At 35.9% G+C, this 27778-nt stretch overlaps 1 protein-coding gene and 1 long non-coding RNA gene across 3 annotated transcripts in view; one reads left to right on the forward strand and one right to left on the reverse strand.

The window, feature by feature from the left end:
• The window catches only part of LOC129528135 (uncharacterized), a 51586-nt gene extending 31405 nt beyond the window's left edge, over positions 1-20181 (forward strand). Inside the window, exon 4 of the long non-coding RNA XR_008673363.2 lies at positions 20088-20181. This is a non-coding gene — a long non-coding RNA (uncharacterized lncRNA). The remainder of the gene's footprint in view (positions 1-20087) is intronic.
• CWC27 (CWC27 spliceosome associated cyclophilin) overlaps positions 1-27778 on the reverse strand; it is a 249840-nt gene that overhangs the window by 165753 nt on the left and 56309 nt on the right. The window contains exon 11 of one of the 2 annotated variants that reach the window (XM_055367930.2): positions 20219-22216. The exons of the other annotated variant lie outside the window; for it this stretch is intronic. Coding sequence (XP_055223905.1) covers positions 22099-22216 — 118 coding nt within the window. The 3' untranslated portion in view covers positions 20219-22098. Of the gene's footprint in view, positions 1-20218; positions 22217-27778 lie in introns of those variants that run through there. 2 annotated transcript variants of the gene reach the window in all.

Genomic DNA, 27778 nt, shown 5'->3' on the forward strand with positions numbered 1-27778 from the left:
ATACTATTTTATTAGTAGCCATTTATTTAATTTTCATTTATGCTGGAGATTTTAGCCATTCAGTATGTATACAATCTAAAGTTATTAAAACATTTTTAGTCACTGTGATCTTTTAGTTTATTTGTGCACATAAAAACATGACCAAATATGAGGCATTAGTTAGTAGCAGATACAAAATTACTGAAGCACTCTAACCAGTTACTTATGTTTCCATCTCTAAGAACATTTCTGTGTTTTAATACTAGTAGAAGATTATTATCTACTAGTAGTAGAAAGAGAAGTAATTCAGGTAACAATATCATGCTCTCCAAATTATACTGAAAGGCTACGTCATACACTGAAATAGTTGTTTATAAACTTTTCTGAAAATCTGGTTTCAAGAACTTAATTGAAACTGTTATTAGTTTCTAAAAGAGTTAGAATTCTCACCTTTAAAAGACAAAAGAAAACGAGTGAGATAAATTCAATATAGTTAACTTTCCAACAAAGTATCAAATAAATGAGCATTCTGCATACTTCCTTGCACTTAGTAAGTGTTCAATACATCTTGAATTAAAATGAGTAAAGATTTTTACTTGGTATTGCTTAGCTAGCATCTAAATTAAATCATATAGCTAAGTTTGATGCCTTTCAAACATTTTCTAGTATTTTTTAAAATTGTAAATTGATAATTTATAATTGTATAAATTTTTGGAGTACAAAGTGATGTTATGATTTATGAATACAATGTGGAAAAATTAAATCAAGCTAGTTAACATCCATCACTTCAAATACTTAACATACTTCTGTGGTGAGAACATTAGATACTCATTTTCTTAGCCATTTTGAGATGTATAATACTCCATTGTTAACTACATTAACGATGCTGTGCAATAGAACTAAAAAACAAACCAACAACATATTCCTCCTGTATGATTTTGAACCTTGTGAGCATCGTCTCCCTATTCCTCCCACCCCTCCAGCTTCTCTTACCACCATTCTACTGTGCTTCTATGAGTTTAACTGTTTGAGTCCACATATAAGTGAGAACACAGGGTATTTGTCTTTCTGTGCCTGGCTTACTTCACTTAGCATAATGTTCTCCAGTTCCATTGATGTTGCCAGTGACAGAATTTCCTTCTTTTGCAAAGCTGAAAAGTATTCCGTTGTGCATATATAATACACCACATTTTCCTTACGTATTCATTTGTTTATGGACACTTAAGTTGAGTCTGTAACTTGGCGACTGTGAATAATGCTGCAATGAACATGTAGTGTAGACATCTCTTCAACAAATGAATTTCAAATCGTTTAGGTGAATATCTAAAAGTGGTATTTCTGATTCATATAATGCTAATGTTAGATTTTTGAGGAATCATCATACAGTTTTCATAATGGCTGTACTAATTTACATTCCCACCAACAGTGTACAAGGGTTCCCTTTTCTCCACATCCTTGCCAACACTTTACTCTTTTTTTGATAGCCATTCTGACAGGTGTGAGGTGATATCTCATCATGGTTTTAATTTGCATTTACCTAATCATTAGTGATGTTGAACATTTTTTCATGTATCTGTTGGCCATTTGTGTCTTTTTTTGAGAAATGTCTTTTCAGGTCCCGTCCCCAGGTTTTAATTTTTTTGTTTTGTTTTCTTGCTATTAAGTTGTTTGAGCTCCTTATATATTTTAGACATTAACCCTTTATTAGACATCTGGCTTGCAAATATTTTTTTCCCAATTGTAGTTTGACTCTGCACACTGTTAATTGTTTCCTTTGCTGTGTGGAAGCTTTTCAGTGGATGTAATCCCACTTATCTATTTTTGCTTTTGTTACCTCTTGTCAAATCCAAAATATCATTAACTGTACTAATATGTCATTTTTCCCCTATGTTTTCTTCTGTCAGATTTACAGTTTCTGGTCTTAAGATTAAGCCTACTTATTTAGTGTTGATTTTTGTATATGGGCCCAATTTCATTATTCTCCATGTGGATATCCAGTTTTCCCAAAACCACTTATTGATGAGACTATCCTTTTCCCAATGCAGGTTTTTGGCCCTTTGTCAAAAATCAATTGATCATACATGCATGGGTTTGTTTCTGAGTTTTCTATTATGCCCTTCAATTGGTTGACAGGTCTTTTTTTTTTTTTTTTTTTTTTTTTGGCCAGTACCAAGCTGTTTTAATTACTACAACTTTGTAGTATAGGTAGTATAGTTTAAAATCAGGTAGTATGATACCTCCAGCTTAGCTCTCTCTGCTCATAATTGCCTTGGCTATTTGAGGGATTTTTTTGTGTGTGTTTGTATGTAGTTTCATATGAATTTTAAGATTATTTTTTCTATTTCTAAGAAAAGTAACATTGGACTTTTCATAGTGATTGCATTAAATCCATAGATCACTGTATTGGTCCATTCTCACACTGCTATAAAGAACTACCTGAGACTGAGTTATTTTATAAAGAAAAGAGGTTTAATTGACTCACAGTTCCAGATGGCTGGGAAGTCCTCAGGAAACTGACAATCATGGCAGAAGGCAAAGGAAAAGGAAGCACCTTCTTCACCAGGCGACAGGAGAGAGAGAGAGAGAGAGAACTGCCACACACTTTTAAACTATCAGATCTCATGAGAACTCACTATCACGAGAACAGCATGGGAAAAACCTCCCCCATGATCCTATCACCCCCCACCAGGTCCCTCCCTTGACATGGGGGAATTACAATTTGAGACGAGATTTGGGTGGGGACATGCAGCCAAACCATATCAATGACTTTGGGTAGTGTATTAGTGTGTTCTCCCATTGGAGGTGCTGCATACTTTTAAACAACTAGATCTTGTGAGAACTCTTTCACGAGAACAGCACTAGAGGGATGGTGCTAACCCATTCATGAGAAACCACCCCCATGATCTAATCACCTCCCACCAGGTCCAAACTCCAATACTGAGGATTACAATTCAACATGAGATTTGAACAGGGACACAGATCCAAACCATATCAATTAGTATGTACATTTTAACAACATTAATTCTTCCAATACAAGAACATGTGATATCTTTCCATTTCTTTGTCTTCTTTAATTTCTTTTTACAGTTTTCAGTGTACAGGTCTTTGACCTTCATAGTTAAATTTATTCCTAATTTCTTATCTTTTTTTTTTTTTGGTAGCTATTGGAAATAGGAGTGTTCTTTTGATTTCTTTTTCAGATAGTTCATTGTTAGTGTACAGAAGTGCTACTGCTCTTTGTGTTGATTTTGTATCCTGCAACTTTATTAGTTCAAATAGCTCTTTGGTGGAGTCTGTAGAGTTTTCTACATATAACATTGTGTTGTCAGCAAACATTCACAATGTTACTTCTTCCTTTCCTATTTGTGTGCCTTTTATTTCTTTCTCTTGGCTGTCTGCTCTGGAAAGGAATTCTAGTGCTATTTGAATAGAAGTGGTGAGAATGGGCATCCTTACCTTGTTTCAGATTTTAAGAGAAAAAGCTTTCAGCTTTTCACCATTGAGTATATTATTAGCTGTAGGCTTCTCTTACATGGTTTTTATTGTGTTGAGGCACATTCCTTCTATACCTAATTTGGTGACTTTTTATAATAAAAGAATGTTGAATTTTATCAAATGCTTTTCCTGCATCTAGTGACATGATCATATGGTTTTTATACTTCATTTTGTTAATGTGATGTACCACATTTATTGATTTGTGTATGTTGAGTCTTTTGTGTATCTCAGGGATAAATCCCATTTGATCATGGTAGAAAATCCTTTTAATGTATAATTGAATTTGGTTTTCCAGTATTTTCTTGAGGATTTTTGCATCTATGCTCATCACGAATATTGACTTGTAATTTGCTTTTCTGGTAACATCACTGTCTGGCTTTGGTATCACAGCAATGCTGGACTCATAAAAAGGGTTTGAAAGTATTCCCTCCTCTTTGGTTTTCTGGAAGAGTTTGAGAAGGATTGATATCAGTTCTTTAAATGTTTACTATAATTCAGCTGTGAAACTACCATGGCTGTGCTTTCCTTTGGTGGGAGATCTTAAGAATTACTAATTCAATCTGCTTACTCATTATTGGTCTGTTCAGCTTCTTGGTAGGTGGTATATGTCTAGGAATTTATCCATTTCTCCTAGGTTGTCCTATTTGTTGGTGCATAATTGTTCATAATAGTCTCTTATGATCTTTGGTATTTCCATGGTATCAGTTCTACTGTCTTCTCTTTTAATTTCTGATTTATTTTACCCTTCTCTCCTTTTCTCTTAAGTTAGCTAAAATCTGTCAATTTTATTTTTTCAAAAATCAACCCTTAATTTTGTTAATGTTTTGTATTATTTTTCTAGTCTCTATTTCTTTATCCCTGCTCTGATCTTTATTGTATTTTTTCTCTCCTAGCTTTAGGCTTAGTTTGTTCTTTTTCCTATTTCCTTGAGTTGTAACATTAAGTTGTTTGAGATCTTTCCCTTTTTTTGATATATTTTTTTTTGCTATAAACATTCCTCATAGAACTGCTTTTGCTGTATCCCGTAAGTCTTAGTATGTTGTATTTACATTTTCATTTTTCCCAATATATTTTTAAATTTCCCATTTAATTTCTTCATTGACCCATTTGTTTTTAGAAACATGTTGTGCAATTTCCATGTATCTTTAAATTTTTCCAAAATTCTTCTTGTTATTGATTTCTACCTTCATATCATTGTGGTCAGAAAATATACTTAATATAATTTGAATCATCTTAAATTTGCTGGGGCTTATTTTGTTATCTAAGCTGAAGAATGTTCTGTGTGTCCTCAAGGAAAATTTGTATTCTGTTGCTGTTGAACGGAATGTTTTAATATATGTCTGTGAGGTCCCTTTGGTCAAAAGTATTGTTACAGTCCAGTGTTTCCTTATTAATTTTCTGGATTGCTAATCTGTCCATTTTTGAAAGTGAGGTATAGAAGTCCCCTGTTGTTATTGTGCTGCAATCTATTTCTCCCTTCAGATCTTTTTATCTTTGTTTTATATATTTAGATGCTCCAATGTTGGGTGCAAACATATTTATAATTGTTGCATCCTTTTGGTAAATTGACCCCTTCATCATTGTGTAATGTCCTTTGTCTCATTTTATGGGTTTTGACTTAAAATCAACTTTGTCCTATGTATGTATAGCTACCCCTACTCTCTTTTGGTTTGAATTTGCATGGAATATCTATCTATCCCTTCAGCTTCCATCTATGTGTATCCTTAAAAGTGAGATGTATCTTTGTATACAGTATATAGCTAAGTCTTGTTTTTTAATCCATTCAGTAACTGTCTTTTTATTAGAGAATTTAATCCATTTATAAGCAAGGTAATTATTGATATGTAGGATGTACTATTGCCATTTCCTTTTTCTTTTTTTTTTTTTTTTTTTTGAGATGGAGTCTTATTCTGTCACCCAGGCTGGAGTGCAGTGGTGTGATCCTGGCTCACTGCAACCTCCACCTCCCGGATTCAAGCGATTCTCCTGTCTCAGCCTACTGAGTAGCTGGGATTACAGGTGCATGCCATCATGCTCAGCTAATTTTTGTATTTTTAGTAGAGATAGGGTCTCACTATATTGGCCAGGCTGGTCTCAAACTCCTGACCTCAAGTGATCCGCCTGCTTCGGCCTCCCAAAGTGCTGGGATTACAAGCATGAGCCACTGTGCCCGGCCTATTGCCATTTTCTTAGTTTTTTTCTGGATGTTTGGTAAATAATTTTTTCTGTCTTCCTCCCTTGCTGTCTTCCTTTGTGATTTGATGGTTTTCTGTAGTGGTATGCTTTGAATCCTTTCTATTTTTGCTTTATATTTCCACTAAAGATTTTTGCTTTGTGATTACCATGAGGTTTACACAGAACATCTTATAAACAATCAAGTATAAGCTGATAACAGCTTATAAACAATCAAGTATAAGCTGATAACAAGTTAACTTTGCATACAACAATTAACTTTGCATACAACAATTCTATACTTTTTCATACCCCCTCAACATTATGTTTTTAATGGCAGAATTTACATCATTTTTAATGTGTATACCTTGATAATTTATTTTAGCTATAGCTGCTATTAATATTTTTGTTTTTTAACCCATGTACTAGGGATGAAATTGCCTTATGCACCATTATTACAGTCCTAGAGTTTTCTGAATATGGCACTATTTTACATATACCATTGAGTTTTGCAATTCATATGTTTCATGAAACTGAGGGAGAACGTATTATTTCCTTCTCAATTATGAAAGATAGCTTTGCTGGGTTAAGTATTCTTGATTGGTAGTTTTTGTGTTTGTTTTCCTCCAGCATTTCAATTATATTATGCCACTCTCTCCCGGCCTACTGGGTTTCTGCTGGGAAATCTGCTGATAGTCATATTGTCTCCTTTGTACGTGATGTGTTTATTATCTCTTGCTGTTCTCAAAATATTTTGTCTTTGATTTTTGACAGCTAGATTATTGTATGCCTTGGTGTACCCCTCTGTGTGTTGAATTTGATTGAAATTTCTGTGCTTCTTGTACCTGGATATTCACATCTATTCCCAGATTAGGGGATTTTTCAGCCATTCTTTCCTTAAATAGGCTTTGTGACCCTTTTTCTCTTTCTTCTTTTGCAAATCCTAGTATGCAAAGGTTTGAACTCTTGATGCTGTCTCATAAGTCCCATAAGCTTTCTTCATTCTTTTTCACTCTTTTGTCTTTCTGGTCCTCTAACTGGATAATATGAAATGCTGTCTTCCAGCTCATTGATTCTTTCTTCTGCTCTAACAAATCCACCAATGATGCTTTCTATTGAATTTTTCAGTTCAGTCATTGTATTCCTCAACTCTAGAATTTATATGTGTTTCTTTTATATTGTTTCTATTTCTGTCAAACTTGTTATTTTTGTTAGGTATCAGTTTCCAAATTTTATTACATTTTCTATCCATATATTCTTGTACATCACTGAACATCTTTATGAGTAGTATTCTAAATTCTTCCTCAGTCATTCCAAAGATCTCCATTTCTTTGGGGTCCATTACTGAAGGTTTATTAGTTTCTTTTGGGATTTCTTTTGTTCTTTGTAGTTCTTGTGTCCTTGTGTTATTGTCTATGCATTTGAGGAGAAAGCCCCCTCTTCTAGCCTTTACAATAGGTGTTCTTTGGCATGGATAGAGGTTCACTATTTAGTTTAGCCTGGGAAGGGCCAGCTGGTGATGATCCCAGGGAGTCAGAGCTTGTTGGGAGTTCTCTAATTTGCTGGGCAGATGCCTTTCCTCTAATGTTACATGGGGCTGCTGGATAGACTCCACTGTCTGGTGAGATCAGTGGCTGGGCTCTGCTATTAGGCAGAGTTAATGGCTAGAAACTGTGATGGCTTCTCATCAGGCCAGTTGCAAGTTGTATTCCCTGGATGGGCAATTCTGCTATTTGAGATCTGCAGTTGGGCCGGGCTGTAGGCTGGGCTCCAAGGTTAGGCAGAGTAATTTCTTGGGAGAGGGGAAAAACCAGAAGCTGTACCCCTTAGAAATGCACAATTGAGGATTACCTCCCTATCAGGGTAGAGCCATGGGATTGCTTTGTGGCAGAGTTGAGTGGCTGTTTGACTGCCTGGGTCAAGCGGGTCTAGGCTCTATGCTTCTCTAAGATGCGTGAAAGTGGAAATCTCCCTGCCTGTGCAAAGTCACTGGAATGGCTTATTGGCTGAATGGAGCCACTGCTTGAGCACCCATGTCAAGTCAGTCTAGACCATTTAATTCTCTGAAATTCATAAAGGTGGAGAGTCTCTCTGCCTGGGTGGGGTTGTAAAGCAGGGTTTTTGGCTGAGGGTGAGGGGAGCTGCTGCTTGACTTCTCAAGTCAAACTGGTATAGACCCTTCACTTCTCCAAAATGGGAGCAAGTGGGCATCCCCCTGCATATGCAGGTCACAGAGGTGGGCTCTGAGGCTGGGTGGGAAACTAGCAGCCTAAGGACTCAAGCTAGGATGAACTTCCCATCTTCCTTCTCAAGGCAACTAGCTTAGCTTTGGGGGTCAACTATGAGGTTGGCTGGTATCTGTGACCAGGCATCACAGCTGTCAGGAACACAGAGGTACTGTCAAGATCCATGCACTGGTCAATATGACCTCTGCCTCCTTTATCTATTTCTACCCGACTCCAGGCAGTCTAGCCATGCTGATTGCTTCAGAGTGGGTTTCATAAGAAGCATATCAGAATGCTAGGTATGCTGGATGACTGCATCCAATTCCCTTCCCCCCTGTTGAAATTCTGGGTTCAGGGAAAAAATCTCCATCTGGTGTTGTGCTTGACTTAGGGGAAGGGGAGGGGCAGCACTGTTGGAATAAGACCGTTCTTACACTTCTAATTCAGGTTTTATTCAGCTATGAAAATCATGCAGGTATCTCAGGCTTGTTTCCAAGTGTAGCAGTTTTCAAAAGGATGCTCTAGTCTAGTCTAGCTGAACTTTGTGGGTCGGGGCTGCGGGGTGGCGGAGGGGCAGCAGTGGGAGGCAAGGCATGGAAGTGGAGCTTGAGACTTCCTCTTCTGTTATTTTGCTGATGTCACTAGGCACCAGACCCTGTACATTTTGAAAATCATGTAGGTATTTAAATGACTATAACTATACCTCCATTTTGATTTTCCAGCACTATAAAAAATTCTGTTAATGTTTAGAAAAAGATAAGCAAGTAATTTTTAAGTGCCTGTGAACTTCTCCAGATTAAAATCTACCAATTCATTTCACTTGTTTGCCTAGAAAATAAGGTTTTTCTCTTCTAATTCTTCCTACTAGATATAGATATGTCAAAACATTTACATAATATTACATTTTAATTGGGTGGAGGATAAAAAGTGGACTGATTTCTGGATATTGCCAATCTCTCCTGGGAGTTATGTCATTAGTGGAATTTGTTTGAGACTAAACCTACAAATAAAATGCATTAACACTTCAAAAAACTGTCTCAATGTGAGTTAATTAGAATTGAGATGTTAATATCAATACTCCCACATATGTGCAGCAAATCCTTGATTCTATTCTCTCTTTCCGAGAAAGTGGCTATCTTTAACTTTTTCTATTGTTGTGAATCTGGAAGTCAAAGAAAGGCTCTCTTGAGTTTCCTGATAACATATGGTAGTGGGCTTTTCAGAGTCACAAAATAAATGAAAACAGTAGAGGTATTAAAATCTTAGAAAATCTCAGAGTTCTTGCTGAACAAATAAAGCTAATGTCTGGCAAAAATACTTACTATCTTCCTTTGTACTGCAATACACAACTGACAACCAGTGGACTGAGGCTTTTCAAGAAATATCATTTTGGAAAAACACAGATAAATCAAAAAATCCTTACACAAAACCTTGAAAGAGTAAACCTTGTAACATTAACATTAATGGAGATTGATTATTCTTACATAAATGATTCCTTTTAAGGTGAAACATTACAAAGGACTCGAAGACTGAGATTTAGGGTTTATTGGCAAAAGAATCTTGAAAAACAATTAGAACCTGAAAAAGGCCGGGTAGGGTGGCTCACGCCTGTAATCCCAGCACTTTGAGAGGGTGAGGGTGGGCGGATTGCTTGAGTCAGGAGTTTGAGACCAGCTTGGGCAACATGGTGAAACCCCATCTCCACCTAAAATACAAAAAATAAGCCGGGCATGGTGGTGTGCACCTGTAGTCCCTGCTACTTAGGAGGCTGAAGTGGGAGGAATTGCTTGAGCCTGGGAAGCGGAGGCTGCAGTGGGTCGAGATCATGCCACTGCACTCCAGCCTGGGTGACAGGGCAAGATCCTATCTAATTTAAAAAAAAAATAGGCTGGGAGCAGTGGCTCACGCCTGTAATCTCAGCACTTTAGGAGGCTGAGGCGAGTGGATCACGAGGTCAGGAGATCGAGACCATCCTGGCTAACATGGTGAAATCTTGTCTCTACTAAAAATACAAAAAATTAGCCAGCATGGTGGCAGGTGCCTGCAGTCCCAGCTACTCAGGAGGCTGAGGCAGGAGAATCACTTGAACCCAGGAGGCAGAGGTTGTAGTGAGCTGAGACCACGCCACTGCACTCCAGCCTGGGTGACAGAGTGAGACTCTGTCTCATAAATAAATAAAAATAAAATAAAACATCAATGAAGGAAAGGCTAGATTGAAGCCTAAAAGTAGGGAATTCAGTTATATTACAATATTGTAAACCAGGGGTAAGCAAACTTTCTGTATAGGACCCGATAGTACTAAATAAATATTTTAGGGTTTGTAGGCCACATGGTCTCAATCACAACTCCTCAAATCTGTCATCGTAGCATAAAAGCAGCAATAGACAAAATGTAAAAGAATGGCTATATTCTATTAAAACATTATTTCAAAAATAGATGGCAGGCTGTATTAGGTCTGTAGTCTGCAGTTTGTCAACTACTATTTTAAGTCAAAAGTAAATACCTAAACTTGGCTGGGTGCGGTGGCTCATGCCTGTAATCCCAGCACTTTGGGAGGCCAAGGTGAGCGGATCACCTGAGGTTGGGAGTTTGAGACCAGCCTGACCAACATGGAGAAACCCCATCTCTACTAAAAAAGAATACAAAAATTAGCTGGGCATGGTGGCACAGGTCTGTAATCCCAGGTACTCAGGAGGCTGAGGCAGGAGAATCGCCTGAATCCAGGAGGCGGAGGTTGCAGTGAGCCGCGATTGTGCCATTGCACTCTAGCCTGGGCAACAAGAGCAAAACTCCACCTCAAAAAACAAAAACAAAAACACAAAACAAAGAAAACCTAAACTTGGCAAATACAGAGGTAACAAAGATATAAAAAAACGACTCTTAAATATTTATGTGGAAGATCTGATAGGTTTTGGTGACTGACTACATGTAGTGATAGATATTACAGAAATAAGACTTCAGGATGACTTTCAAATTTCTAGCTTGGTAACTAGGTGGGTAAGGGTATACTCACTGAGAGAGGGAATCTAGAACAGTGCTATGTTTTAAATGTCCCCTCCAAAACTCATGTTGAAATTCAAGTGCCATTGTGATGGTATTAAGTGGTGGGATCTTTACGAGGTGATTAGGCCATGAGCAATCTGCCCTCATGAGTAGATTAATGCCATTATCATGTGAATAGGTTCATCATTATGGGTGTGAGCTCCTGACACAAGATGTTTGGACTTATTTCCTCCCTCTGTCTTGCACCCTCACTTGTCTTTCAGTCTTCCATCTTCCTCCTCCTACCATGGGCTAACAAAGCACAAAGGCTCTCGTCAGATGCCAGCACCACGGTCTTGGACTTCCCAGCCTCCAGAGCTATAAAGCCAAACAAACTTCTGTTGCTTATAATGACCCATTCTTTCATATTCTGTTATAGCAGCAGAAAATGGACAAAGATAGACAGGGTATAAATTTGGTAAGAATGATTACAATTTCTGTGTTGGAAATGTCGAATTTGAAGTCCCTGTGGGACACCTAATTGAGATAGCTATAGCATGCTTTTCTACCTTCACAACGTGTCAGTCCCCACATCCTGTCAATTCTCCCTTACAAAGCTCTCAAATTTCTTTGCTATCCAGTCCCCCTACCCCTGGCCTAGCCATTTCCAATGCCTTGATTAGCCCCTTATGATCCGGCCTCAAAACTGATTTCCAGACTTCAAGCCTCAGGGCCTTCTAATCCACTGTTCATATTTAGGCCAAAGAAACCATTCTAATTTATGAATCTGATCATGCCCCTTCCATGCTGAAAATTCTTCAGTAGCTCCCCAACAAAATACAAGTTCTTTTATGATTTGACTAGTGTCTACTTACTGTAAACTAACAGTAACAAACAATAGCATTAATAGCTATCTTTTGCATTTATATGGTATATACTGTTACCTTCAGCTGAAAAAAACCTGCCTCATAGAAAGACTTGTAAAATTATGCCAAAATATTAAGAGTTCTATGCAGATAGAAAAAAAGTTTTTTTTCCATTTTTACCTGCCTCTGTTTTCTAAAATGTTCTTAATAAGTGTATATATATATATGTATATATATGTATATATATATATATTTTTTTTTTTTAATGAAAAAGGATAAAAACACACAAAGGCCAACAGCAATCAACGCTCTTTTCTGCCAACTCCTTCTGCTCAGTCCTTGGGAAAGTTTCATCTTCCCATCCCTTGAGGACATTGCTTGGGTGCAGCAGTAATTCCTCTACTGTCTGGCTCCTGCTGTTGGTCTTCGTCATCTCAGCTTCTGCAGTGCTCACTTCTCTACTTGGCACACTAAGCCACTTTTTCCCACCACACTGACTACTTGGCTCCTAATTCCCAGCCACAGACTCAGAGATTTAGCTCTGGAGAGGGCAAGCCTGAAGGGCTATGTCCCTGGCAGGGAGCCTATATGCACTAGTTTCCTCCAAAGAGAGCCCCTAGAGACTAGATCTAAGGGGGTTTATAATTTACAGTCTTCTGGCCACATATGACCCTGAAGTTACAATGTCCCTTTATAGGATGTGTCAGGAGTCCTCTTTGGCTGCTTCCTCTTTGGTCACTCAATCAGTTCCCATGTCAAGTTGCCACTTCTTTTTTCACAACCAACTTTTCCCCATCTTTTCTGTGTTTTTTTTCAAGCGCTTTAATCTCCCCCTTAGATAAGTGCCACAGATTCCTAACTGATCTTTTTGCTTCTAGTCTTCCCCCACTGTAATCTATCTCATTAAGATAGTACTCAAAAATATTAAATAGATCCCAAAAGAAAGCCGAAATAGTCTGCTTCAAGATCTCTACATTCCAGCCCAACACTTCTATTCCCAGTATTTTCCTGTGGAGATAGTTAGGCCTTTTACAGTGCCCTGCCCTCATCAGGCCCTGTGCTTTCTTGTTTCCAAGTACTTTCTCAAGTCCCCTCCAAAAATAAATTACTTCCTACCTGCTTCATCCTGCTACATTTATGGCCTAGCTTAAATGCTACCTATTCCATTAAGCTTTCCTTGTTCACAAAAGTCAACTATTCTTGCCTTAAATTCCTTAACACTGCTTGTATCATATATAACTACTCACCAGCTTCTAACCCTGCACCCATTACATACTTCTGTATACTATAGCCTTTCAAACTCTCATCTTCTTCATTCTTGAATGCTTCACAGGGCCATCACAATTCAAAATCCAGTAGATGAATACTGAATGAATGTTTCTTCTCAACAAATATGTTAAGAGTCAAGACTTTGTCCTCATATATCTAAATTCTGTGCACCTCACACATTTAAAGGCCTCAATGAATACAAGCACTTCACTTATTTACTCATTCAATAAACATTTCCTGAGCACCTAGTATATGCCAGACAGAAGTTAGGAATTCACAAAAAGGATTCCATTAAAGTTCTGAAAATGGCCCCACCTTCCATTGTTTTTTGAAAGATATTCTTTTCTCATCAAAAAGAGGTAGACCAAACAGCTTCTCACTTCCTGTTAGGTCAAATTTTTATAGTATGACTGATTATTTTCATAGTATGACTGATTATTTTTCATAAATTCCCTAAGCAGATATGACAGATATGGCTACATTCAAACCTGAGTATAAAAATCATTCTAAATCCAAACATAAGTGATTTTACAAATTTGGTGAATTTTGTTTGCCATACTTCCCTGTCCTTTTCTCTAACATAAAATAATCAAGAGCTTACTGGGTTACTCTAAAATTCAAAGTTATAAATTTCAGCTTTAATACCTATGGGGAAATGGGCTTTCCGGAGCACTTGTAAGTTTGTGGCAGAGAACACCTGGGTATTAGCTCTGCTTTCTCCCTCTGGATGAGAACATGTCCTTGCTGACACTGAGTTCACTTCAACAACCAGGAAACTCTGGTAATTATAAACATTCCCTTAAAAGGAAGCCCACAGATTATTAGTTCATGTTCCCCGGAATAGTGATGAAAATGCAATAGTCCACAGATTGTTAGCTCTTATAGAATAGTGACTTAAAAAGGGCAGTGACATAGTAAGAAATGAACTTTCCTGGTTCAGGAACCCTATCTGTATATTGTAGATACATAACCTATATGTATATTGTTATTAGCAGCTGTTTATCTCTATTGAGGGCCTTTGTGATGAAGAGAAATTATGCTGATATATTGCATCTGTTTCAACTCTGACTTTACTTCTAAAAACGTCGGATCTTTGGTTAACTAAATTGGAAACATAAAGCTAAAAGCACACATGTGAATGTACATATGTATGTGTATATGTTCTCCTCCTGTCAATCCATAACCTACCCAAAATGCTGTACAAGATTTAGAGGAAAACTAAGATAGTAAAAGCAATCTAATGACTTTGATCAAATAAGTAATGCTAATTCCTAAGGAATAAATCAACTATATGACCAACACTAATTGTAGAGAATGCTCATTTGATTAGTTGAAGAGTCACTAAGGAGCTGAACTTCTGCACAGGATAAATGTAGACATCTAAAAATCTCTAGGAAAAATGTAGTATTAACTAAGGTGCTTTTTGAGGGACACTTCAACTTTTTAGGTATGACATCCAAAAGACTGAAAAGGTTAAAACGCCTTCTGAAGGAAATACTATGAAAAGTTTTCAACTTCAAAAATACTTTGAAAGTAAAGAGGTTTCTATGATCGGCAACAACTATTTCATATTTTGTAGTTTGAAAATGTTCAGCAAAATTACATAGCTTAACTAAGTTGTAAAACTCTAAATAAGAGAGACCACTGTGAGGTGAGGTTTGGCTTTTTTTTAACGTCAAAATGGAAAATATAGTGGTAAAATGGTAAAATAAATTTCTTTAACCCTGAACTTGCTTCATATTCTTGCTAAGACAAAGTCATTTTGCTATTTAAAAGAGATAAGACTAATGCTAGATATTAAACCCAGTAACTTTATTGAAATATTTTCTGGTTTCTTCACAAAAAAAAAAGAGAATGAGTTTTGAATCTTCTCATGAGTTTTGGAACCAAATTTGACACTTTAGTAGCCAAAGTAAGCAATGGAGTCACATTAAAAACTTAACTGTCTACAAAAGGTCTGCTTATTTAAAAGTTAATTAAAACTATGCAGGCTATTGAAGAGCTTAACATCTTTAACTCCTAATCTCAACAACCAAAAATGTAGTTACATATGATAAAGATTACAAGAATGCCATTTTACACCAAAGGTGTTAGAACTCCTTCTTGAAACAAAAGACCCTCTGATATATCTACTTTTGTGCAAAAAAATAAATTCTTAAACCTAATAGCTGAACTCATTCCAAAAATGCAGAGAGAGCCTCATTTTCTGAGGGTTTCTCATTTGTACCTGGAAAAGACTTGAGCTTGAATGACTTGTGAACCGCAATTACGCACACCCACAAATGTCTTACTGCAGACATGAGTATTTGTTTGTAACATTTGGTGGGTATGAAGTGGCAAGCACGAAAGCCATCCTTTTGAAACTTTTCCTGGTGTATGGAAAATCTTAGTTTCTCATTTATGTAAACCAGTCCTGTAACTCAGATAAATACAACTCTTTGGAACAGAAATATTACCACGTCCTTGCTTTCCTCAGCTAAACTTAGAGCACTCAATGATGGGCACATTTTCTGGGTTCCACCTTCCGCAAACAAATTTAAAAGTACTGAAAAGTAACCAAGGCTTTACATCACAGAGTAACAGATTTGGGAAAGAAGGCTGAAGAAATGTTACAAACAGTACTGTTACTCTGTTGGGTGATTTAAACAGTAAGATTTATTGTCTCCTTCCAGTCTAAATTCTAAACCATGGATTTTGTCAAAGGTTCATACTAACTCACATCAAATTAGGCTTGATGTGAATGAGCCAACTCACTCCTAACCACATACTAAAAGTAGGAAAATGATTTGCCTTTTTGTTTTGTTTTGTTTTGTTTTAAGGTCACATGCCTGGGACTTCTGCAAACAGTAGTATTATTAAAGGGAAATCTCCATGCAGTTCCAAGAATGATAAAAACATCTCCACAGAGGAGATATTTCTGATTAACAATTGAATGAAAGTAAAAACAGTAAAGTGAAATTTAAAAATAGAACATACCACATAATGCTTTGCAAAGTAACAGGCAATCAGTGCTATTTGTGCCTGACTGCCTTGAGATTAACTTTTCTCTTTCCTGTCCATTGTCTTCTAGAGCCACAAATGAACATTAGGTTACCTCAAAGGTGTAACATTTCTAAGCACTTTGAGGAAAAAGAGGGGCTTCAGCAATATTTAAATTTAATTGTAAACTATTTGCTTAAGGTTCACTAAATTATACCATTATTATCTATAAATGTGAAAAGAATATACACTCATCTGAGTGGGTGGCTTAAATGTAACTTTACTCATTTGAATATAATATTCAAATGCTTGCTAAACTGATAGTGGGATATAATTTATAAACTACTTTGTTGCTTCATTAAATATTTTCTTCTTGGGTTAGGTAATTTAATGTCTAATCATTTTATCACCAAAATTAAACTTATAGTTTTTAAATCTTTGTTTCAGTTTGATTGCTCACATTTCAGCAGTCCCAAGGATTACGATAGGCTCACAAAGAAACAAGAGATATAGAAGCAACACATATCATGACAAGACTCAAGTCCTTTTCCTTAGGCAAAAATACACTGGTTTTCTTCATAAAAAATATAAAACATGAAGATATAAAACAAAAGTCACCAGAAAAGTCTAATCAATTTTGCTAGAGCCTTTAATGACTTAGATGTTCAGGAGAAAAAAATAAATTGTTAAAAGAGACTGAGGTTCCACACAATGAACAAATATCAAAATGATATTTAAGTTATACCAAAAACTTGACCATCAGTTTGTGGCAAATTATTCCTTCTAATAGAAATGAATCTACATTACCTATATTTAGCAAGATCACATCATAGAGAAATATAGAGCTATTTCCACTGCTAATTTACATAATGGAAAGTGGAAAAGTTTGCTGTTTCCACATGCCAAGCCAAAATATATAATTATCTTTGCCAAACATTCAGCAATCTACAGGGTTTGCATGCATAAGACATCCATAGCCAGGATTACATCTGCTTTATGGACATCCATGTAAAGGGAAATAGGAACACCGACTTAGTCTATAATCCTTTATAAAATGTGATTTGGACTTTTACTTTACACAGAAATATTTATTTATTCAGTAAATTTTTGAAAACTAAAATTTCTAATTCTGATATTAGAACAACTCTCTAAAGACACTATGTTAATGCACAGTGAAAGTTTTGTGGAAATCATCTATTGTTAGAAAACTTTCTTCAGTCTATTATGTGCCTGAAATGATAGCTTTTTATTCACAAAAATAAATAAAATTACCCTTATAAATGTAAAACCCGTAAGAAAAAATATTTTTTATAAAATTATCCATTTCTGTTTTGTTAATTTGGATTTTAAAAGATGTGTTTCTATACTACCAAGAGGTTTCTATACTATGTAAGAGGTTTCTATACTATGCAATCTCCAGAAACCTTCAGTTGTTTTGGCGGTGGGACCCAGGGACACTCCCAGAATTGCAAACTCTTTTCCTGTTCTACAACTGAATCCAAGGACAATCTTTAGAAACAATTCTTGCTTCACCAAATATAAAGCTTGCTTTTGGAGATGGCTCAGGGGAAAGGATTAAGAGCTTAGGTGTACACAGCCTGAAGAAACAGGATAGTATAAGCATTTGAATGGGAAACTTTTGGATCCTAGGTATAGAATACACATGTGTCCTTGGAGTTTACAAAGAAACACTCTAGTTTCAACAGAAACAAACAGCAGAAAGACAAGGAAGGGCAGATATCAGTAAAAATACAGTTAAGATAAATGCTTGGAAATCGCTCCACTTTCTTTTTGAATGTGTCACTGTACTGAGCATTACCTTTTGGCCAAACTAACAAGAGTGATTATCATCTACTTTAACTTAGAGTGAAAGGTGTTTCATAGGACTCCAAAAAATAAACTATAAACATGAGGTTAAAACAAAATATGAGGTTATTCCAGATCTCTTGGAGGGACCTAGAAAATTACATCAAAGTTCCCTTAGTTTAAAAAAGAAAGAAAAAGTTGTCTTTGTGTTTATGATACATAAAAGAATACTAAGGTAGTATGAGGAGACTTAATATCAGAGCTTTACAGAGGAGTTCACTGAAAGTTCAAATCAGAAAAGAGCAGAGTTATGCAGCTGGTTACAAAAATCACAGAAAAAAGTTGTACTTGTTACCTTATTACGCAAACAGATATGATTCAATAAAGGCTGAAAGTTTTTTTTTCTTAATTTGGTTTTACTTTCTTTAGAATGTATTCGAATATTCATGATATAATGTGATTTCTTTAAAAAAAAAAAGCGAGGGGCATGACAACTTTTGAGATTGCTTCCATAAAACAATTCACAGCTGATTTTCCCTCCATCTCATGTTTAGTGATACTATACATATTATTTTTGGTAATTCTCATTTACTATTCTAACAGAATAATTTCATCCAGTGTTATTAATGATCAATATAATAAAGTTTCCTGTTGGCCCCAAAAGTATGGTTAGGTACTTTTACTTTCAATCAGAAGTTCCGGCAAATGTTCAAGAAAGACAGGAGCAATTAAGAGCTTATATGTTCTGAATAAATGATGGGTCTAACTTAAGGAATAATTTTGATTATATTCAGACACTCAACATTCTCCTACATTGTGTGGCAAAAATGGTAACTAGCTTCAGCACAAAGTTCCGGGTGAAGGTCACAGGAAAAAGAAAATCAAAACTATTTGAGTATGTCCCTGAGTTATCAACTTCCAAATAAATCTAGGTTGCAAAGAATACATAAACTGAAAATAAAAGCTTACATAGAACAAATACAAGTGGTTGTTTAACTTCTAAGATTAACCAAGTTGTGCCATCACAACACTGAAGTCCAAAACAATCTAACAACCTCTTTATACCACACCAAATACCTCTCAAGGACATTTAAATTGCTGAAGGAATAATCTCAAAAGCATGCATTGGTCAATAAGAGAATCCAGTTATATACAGATGGTGGCATTTATTCCTCCATTGCTGATATCAAAGAAATTCAAAGTGGGTGCTTTACAACCTAAAATAGTATAAACAAAATACAGAAAGAACTGTATCTGAGGATCTTTAGAACTAAACTATGCGTCATTTATCTGTTCTGGTTTAAGCATGAGCTGATTTGAAAGCAGTGAGATGAACCTGAATGGAGTTTTCAAATATCCAGAACCAATGGAATACATACATAAATCTGTGTGGGGGGGTATGTGTGTATAATACAAAATAATTTGGAAATACGTGGGCTTACCGTCTACCAGTTACTGTTCTAAGAGCTTTACATATTTTAAATCATGTAACCTCACACAAATCCTATAATGTAATACTATTATAAGTTCACTTTACAAATGAGAAAACTGAGGTTACAACTTGCTCTAGATCTCTAGATCTCATAACTAGGCAGAGCCAGATTTGTTTGGTCCTAGAGTCTGTGCTCTATGCTCTTAAGCCACTATATAAGCAGTTCATAAGTATGGTTCGTGGACCCTGGGAAACTCTGAAATCATTTCAAGAGCGTCTATGAGGTAAATAGTATTTTAATAATATTAAATGTGATTTGCTCTTTCACTGTTTTGACATTTGTACTGAGGGTACAACTGCTGCATGAGTCAAAGTGGTGTAGCAAAGTCTAAAAGTCATTGTATTTGTCTCTGCTCACATTAGTTTTTTAAAAATGCCAGTTTCATTTAATATCCTTGATGAAGCAGTAAAAAAAATATTAATTTTATGAAGTTCCAACTTGAATACAGTATTTTGTGTTATGGAACAGCAGTATGCACAAAGCACTTCTACTGCAGACATAAGTATGATAGTTGTTTTGAAGAAAAACACTTGTGCGAATATATGAATTGTGAACTAAAACTGGTTTTCTTTATGGTATACTCGATATTTGAAAGAAAAACTGACAAACTTTGTTATTCTAATCTGGAAACAAAGTGAACTTCTCATTTCAAAAAAAAAAAAAGACAAACTATTAGTAGACAATAATAAAATTTGAGCTTTCAAGCAAAAGTTGGAATTTTAGAAAACTCAAAACCACTACCATGGAATTACCGAAACACTGAAAGATGTTTTTGAAAATAAGGGATGACATTAACAAATGTGATTTTTTGGATATTACAGAACAAGATGTATCAACATTTGGAAGATCTGCATAACTTGATGGATCAATGCTTTCCACATGACTAATGCACAATATTACAAAATCACACATGGGTAAAAGATTCATTTAAAGTGCAAAATAAACCAATGGATTTTAATGTACAAGAGACTAGGAAGGGTTTATTTATTTGGTTTTAGATTTTACATTGCATGCAACTTATAAGAAATTACTACTTGTTGAGTTTTGGTTAAGTATTAAAAAAAGAATAACCACAAATATATGTGCTATTCAATAGTCCTCCTTTCTCACATTATATATCTATGTAAAGCCAGATTTGCCTTCTACAGCTTGACCAAGACAACATAGTACATGCAACAGAGTGAATAAAGAGGCAGATATAGGAATCTAGCTGCCTTCTATTAAACCAGTTATTAGTTATAAAAATGTAAAATAAAACCACTCAATTTTTTTTGGCAAAATGGTTATTTTTTTCTAAAATGTATGTTATTTATGTGAAGATTTAATGGAGTTTATTATTAGTTTTCCTTTCCAACTTTTATTTTAGGTTCAAGGGGTACATGAGCAGGTTTGTTACATGAGTCAATTGTGTGTCACAGGGGTTTGGTGTATAGATAATTTTGTCACCCAGGTAATCAACATAAAACCTTATAGGTAATTTTTCAAATGTTTTTTAAAATTTCTGTTTTAGGCCGGGCGCGGTGGCTCACGCCTGTAATCCCAGCACATTGGGAGGCCGAGGCGGGCGGATCACGAGGTCAGGAGATCGAGACCATCCTGGCTAACATGGTGAAACCCCGTCTCTACTAAAAATACAAAAAAAAATTAACCGGGCGTAGTGGCGGGCGCCTGTAGTCCCAGCTACTCGGGAGGCTGAGGCAGGAGAATGGCGTGAACCCGGGAGGCGGAGCTTGCAGTGAGCTGAGATTGCGCCACTGCACTCCAGCCTGGGTGACAGAGCCAGACTCCGTCTCAAAAAAAAAAAAAAAAATTTCTGTTTTAATTTCTAATAAAGTAAACATCTATATCTATATCTATATCCATATCTATCTATCTATCTATCTATCTATCTCAAATAAATAAAAGCTTTTTGGAGTCCTCAATAATTTTTAAGATTGTAAAGGGTCCTGAGGCCAAAAAGTTTGAGAAATGCTGAATAAAACTACACTCTCTTCTACAAGTGTGAGTGAGTGTGTATATATACACATGGTGGCGGGGGGAGGGGAGGAAAGTAGGGATTTTCAACTTCCCTAAGGGGAAGAAAATGTACTAACCAGCAAACATGAAAATTACCTTAGCAATTATAATTCTATAATTCAAGAAATTGTCATTCAACATTTTGAAAAATGGCATTTTCACTAAGCAGAAAATAGAAATAATAAGCTAGAAAACTATCACAGGTCTGATGAGGAGTAAACCTGTTTGAGCACTACTGAATGTCTGAAGTACACAAAATCAAATGTGTGGCTCAAAAATAAACCATATTTGTAATGTAAGGCAATTACTGATATAAGCATAACATAATATAATAGACAACATATTCAAATCCTTGAAGAACCAGCTGAGACATATCATTTTTAAATGTGCCCTAATCACACATCAGATGCTCAATAAATGTATAGCAAAGACTTAGAACCAACCCAAATGTCCATCAGTGATAGACTGGACTAAGAAAATGTGGCACATATACAACACGGAATACTATGCAGCCATAAAAAAGGATGAGTTCATGTGTCTGTTGGCTGCATAAATGTCTTCTTTGAGAAGTGTCTGTTCATATCCTTTGCCCACTTTTTGATGGGGTTGTTTGATTTTTTCTTGTAAATTTGTTTAAGTTCTTTGTAGATTCTGGATATTAGCCCTTTGTCAGATGGGTAGATTGTAAAAATGTTCTCCCATTCTGTAGGTGGCCTGTTCACTCTGATGGTAGTTTCTTTTGCTGTGCAGAAGCTCTTTAGTTTAATTAGATCCCATTTGTCAATTTTGGCTTTTGTTGCCATTGCTTTCGGTGTTTTAGTCACGAAGTCCTTGCCCATGCCTGTCATGAATGGGGTTGTCTAGGTTTTCTTCTAGGGTTTTTATGGTTTTAGGTCTAACATTTAAGTCTTTAATCCATCTTGAATTAATTTTTCTATAAGGTGTAAAGAAAGAATCCAGTTTCAGCTTTCCACATATGGCTAGCCAGTTTTCCCAGCACCATTTATTAAATAGGGAATCCTTTCCCCATTTCTTGCTTTTGTCAGGTTTGTCAAACTATCGCAAGAATAGAACACCAAATACTGCATGTTCTCACTCATAGGTGGGACTTGAACAATGAGAATACTTGGACACAGGGTAGGGAACATCACACACAGGGGCCTGTCATGGGGGGCCGGGGGAGGGATAGCATTAGGAGATATACCTAATGTAAATGACAAGTTAACGGGTGCAGCACACCAACATGGCACATGTATACATGTGTAACAAACCTGCACGTTGTGCACATGTATCCTAGAACTTAAAGTATAATTAAAAAAAAAAAAAGAATGGAAAAGAAAAGAAAAAAAAATGGCATAGCGAAAAAAAAAAAAAAAAGATGAGTTCATGTCCTTTGCAGGGACATGGATGAAGCTGGAAACCATCATTCTCAGCAAACTAACACAAGAACAGAAAACCAAACACAGCATGTTCTCACTTTTAAGTGGGAGTTGAACAATGATAACACATGGACACAGGGAGGGGAACATCACACAATGGGGCCTGTAGAGGGGTGGGAGGCTAGGGGAGGGATAGCATTAGAAGAAATACCTAATGTAGGTGACGGGTTGATGGGTGCAGCAAACCACCATGGCACGTGTATACCTATGTAACAAACCTGCATGTTCTGCACATGTATCCCAGAACTTATAGTAAAAAAAAAAAAAAGTGAATAAAAGTATTAAAGTGATTTTCCTTCCTCAGGAAGTTATTGTCAGCATTGAAGTTATTGTCAGCATATATTCAGCAATTAAGTATATGAGGCCTTCTGTGTAGTTCTAACGGTATTCCATGTATTTTACATATATACACACATTTGTATATGTATACAAATGTAAGTTACATATTTCTTTCTCGATACCTGTTTTTTTACTAGTAGAGTTCTAACAGATCCCAAATTAAATTTTTCAAATTGGGGAAAAATTAACATCAATTATAGCCTGTTTCTGGAAGGAAATTTTACCTAAATTCTAAATAACATACAAATAAAATTACAAACATGATCCATTCATAAGTTGAGTCAGTACTGACATTAAGCCATTAATTCTAAAATTGGAAATTGACTGAATTTCCTGGACCTAACAAATAATCTCACAAGAAAAAGAATAAAACACATGAGTCATAAAAGGTAGAAGTTAGGCTTGTTTTTAGAAAATTCAAATCATGAAAAATCATTTTATAAGAAATGACATTAGCAATCTAAGTATCCTGTTATAATACAATCTGGTTCAAATAAATACAGAAATTTTAAAAATCATATTTTCATTTTGTACATTGATATTATCATTTGCATGATCACAGATTCAACATTCACTCATTCCATTAAATAAATGGCTGAATATTTACCATATACCACATACCACAGATGGCTGTGATCAGCTTCTCTAGGTGGCTTCCTGCCCTTTTGCTTGCATGTACTCTTTTGATTAACTATTTTATGGGTAGAGGGAAATAATGTGAATATAGTAACTGTTTCTGAATTTGATGTGTTGTTGTAAACTGGTGAGTGGCCTGGGAAATTTCAGAGGATAGTACAGGTAAAACTAAGCCAGATTTACATTCAGACTCAGATGACCTAGGTTGTCAGTAACAAAATAATCTTGAACAAGTCACTTATCTTCTATTCATAAAAGCTTTATCTGTAAAATAAGGAAACTGGGTACTATGCTCTGAATGTTTGCAATCTGTCTTGGGCCTCTTTTATAAGGGCATTAATCCTACTTATAAAAGAGGCCCAAGAGAGGTCTCAAGCCCCCTCTGCCATTTGAGGATGCAGCAAAAGACAGCTGCCTATGAACAAGGAAGTGAGCACTCACTAGACATTAAATCTGCCAGTGCCTGAATCTTGGACATCCCAGCCTCCAGAACTATGAGAAAAAAAAAAATTCAGTTATTTACAAGGCAGCCGGACTATGGTATTTTGTTATAGGAGTCCAAATGGACTAAGACACTGGGAGACAGTTAATATGGTTCTTTCAACTTTAAACTTCCATAATTCTATTTAGGTGCTGTAAACATTTGGCATAGGAAGATTAAGTGGGACAGAGGATTAAGTGCTACTTAATAGGAGAACAATGGTAGTATAAATGACTCATCCTAGCTACTTTAAAAATGCCTAATACATTTTTCTTAAATTAAAAATGTCACATAGTAAAATGAACGCATTCAGAAAGAATCACCTGGAAAATTCTGAAAATTATTAGAGAATACATAGTCCCCCTGCCTTATCCAAGAGGGATACATTCCAAGACTCCCAGTGGATAAAACTGCAGAAAGCATGCATAGTATAAAACCCCATATATACTATGTTTCTCAATTTGATACCAAGATGGCTACTACTAAGTGACTACCAGGCAGCTAGCATATAAAGTGTGGATACATTGCACAAAGGAACGATTCTTATCTTGGGCAGCACAAAGCAGGATGGTGTAAGATTTCATCACACTACTCAGAACGGCATGCAATTTAAAACTTATGAATTATATATTTCTGGAATTTTCCATTTAATATTTCTGGACTGTGGGCAATCAAAACTATGGAAAGCAAAACCATGGATATAGGTGGACTATTGTGTCCTCAATAAGCATGTAGTATCTTGAAAACAGAAAAAGAGAATATGATATAATATAATTTAAATAGCTACAATTTATTAAATGCCTACTAATTCATATTAGCATTACAACAATCTGGTAAAATAGCTGTTTTTATTTCTGTTTTAAAATAAGGAAACTGAGGATCAGAGATTAAATAAGTCAGGCAAAGATACTAAGTTAAAAAGTAGTACAGCTGGTATTCCAACCTGGATATGTTTAACTCCAAAGCAATACTCCTTCCTCTATAAAAATGTAGTATTCCTGATTCCTACAAACAAGTCCTTTTTTTATAGTCAAGTTTCAGTTGCTAATGGTAATGGGAAAAGGAACAACATGGAAAAATAAAACTCACGCAAACGTGGTATAAAAGCTTATGACATGGGATAAATTCCAGTACGATGAGTTCTGAGGCTAGGTAAGATACTGGGTCAGATGGTTCTAGGTACCTTCCAAATCTCAAATGTGAATAATATTCTCAATTCATTGAAACTTAAACAGATTATCTACTCCATTTTCCTACTCATTAGAGAAATTTACAATTTTGTGTTAAATGAATAGTAAATTAAATACAAATATCAAGTATGTTATTTAGAGGATTGGGGGAATCTTCTAAGGAAAGGATGCAAAGACCTACTATGTTAACTTTCTATTTTCTTTCAATGCGCTTGTTTAAAAGAAAAACACATTGAAAATTCAAAAGGCAATTTTAACCTAGGTTACTACAATTTGCTTAAAAGTGGGAAAAAATTGTTCCAGAGAAGAATATGCTGATTTGCTTTTTCATTTCCATTTACTTTTTCTTTTCTTAGGGTGAGACAACAAAATTGCCACACACATATACACACAATGCTCTGAAGAAAATTAAGGAGGACACGTCCAAGAAAATTTACCAACTAAAAATTTATCTTGGATAATGAAAAGGAAACTAAGATTTCTAAGTATTATACAGGATAAAACTGAAAGCAGAAGACATGAAACTAACAGTTGTATTACATTGTGATATTAGCAAAAAAAAAAAAAACCACCAAAGTTAAAAATTACTACTAACTTATTAACCAAAATAATTAGCGAACTATAAAGTCGGAACTTACTACTTGTCCTTTAGTTTCTCAAGAATGCAATCCTGTCAAAAAAACTGATTGATCAAGGAAATTTGCAAGTTTCTAGGTATAATCTAAACATTAACATGCAAGTCTAAAGTGCCATCAAAAATATTGGGGGCATTTAGAGGACATTCCAAACAACCACAGCAGAATACACGTTCTTTTCAAGTGTACATGGAACATACATCAAGATTCACTATATGCTGGGACAAAAAACAAGTCTCAATAAATGTCAAATAACTGAAATCATACAGAATATGTCCTCTGACCACAATGAAATTAATGTAGACATCAGTAACAAAAAAATTTGAGAAATTCCAAAATATTTAGAAATTAAACAGCACACTTCTAAATAACCCACAGGTCAAAGAAAAAGTCACAAGGGAAATTAGGAAACATTTTGAGCTGAATGAAAATGAGCACACAATTTTGTCAGTCCAGGTTCAACTAGAGAAACAGAACCAGTAGAAGACAGATAAATAGATAATTGATGGATGGATGGATAGATAGAGAGATAGATAGATAGATAGATTTATTACAAAGAATTAGCTTATAAAATTGTGGGAGCTGCCTAGGCAGATCTGAAACCTGTAGAGCAAGCAAGCCATCAGGAAGGGCGTGCTGGAACTTTTGGGCATGAACTGAAGCTACTATTCACAGACGAAATTTATTCTTTTTCAGGGAAGTCTGAGCTCTGCTCTTTGGACTTTCAAATGATTGAACCAGCTCCCCAGATTATCTGTGATAATCTGCTTTACCTAAGTCACTGATTATAGATGTTAATCACAACTACAAAATAACTTCATACCAACACCTAGATTAGTTTTTGATGGAATAACTGGAGTCCATCGCCCCACCAAGCTGACTTACAAAACCAACCATCCTAATAACATATCAAAATTGGTGAGATGCAGACAAAGCAGTGCTGAGAGGGAAATTTCAAGTTTTAAATGCATATATCAGAAAAGAAGAGGGGTTCAGAATCAATCATCTAAACTTCCATCTTTAAAAGCTAAAAAACAAAACCCCAAAACAGACAAGAAGAAAAAGGGGAAGAGCAGAAGGAGCAAATTAAATAAGTAGAAAAAACGAAGTTGGAGAACTACATGATTTCAAGCCATACTAATACAGATCATGTAAATATATATCTCAAGGACTTTTAATAACATAGGAAACTTGCCAATTTGGTAAATTGTTAGTTCCAACCTCTCCCTGCTTACCACGTTCCAGATATAACTTTCACAGAAGTTGAGACCTAGATGCACCCTTAAAGGTAGCAGGCAGTTCAATTCTTTCATTTTTAAGAAAAGAACACCCAGTGTCAAATAGTTGGGGAAGAGACATGCAAAACTATAAGCATGGTTTCCAAACTCCCTCCCACAGCTCTTTCCATTGCAACATACGGTCTCCAAGTTGCCTTATATGTTACTAAAAATTTGACACACCTGATTTACTGTGCTGTAGCTTTTGGGAAAACATGCCATTATACCTACTTGCTCATTTTCTCTTACTTCTTAAATGTATCCACAGGCTACCTTGAGAGGCACCTTTCTGTGAATTAGAAAAGAACACTTACTGGCCGGGCACGGTGGCTCATGTCTGTAATCCCAGCACTTTGGGAGGCTGAGGCGGGTGGATCATGAGGTCAGGAGATCGAGACCATCCTGGCTAATCGGGTAAAACCCCGCCTCTACTAAAAATACAAAAAATTAGCTAGGCGTGGTGGTACGTGCCTGTAGTCCCAGCTACTAGGGAGGCTGA

This window comes from Gorilla gorilla, chromosome 19 (assembly GCF_029281585.2).
Source record: "Gorilla gorilla gorilla isolate KB3781 chromosome 19, NHGRI_mGorGor1-v2.1_pri, whole genome shotgun sequence".
NCBI lineage: Eukaryota > Metazoa > Chordata > Mammalia > Primates > Hominidae > Gorilla > Gorilla gorilla.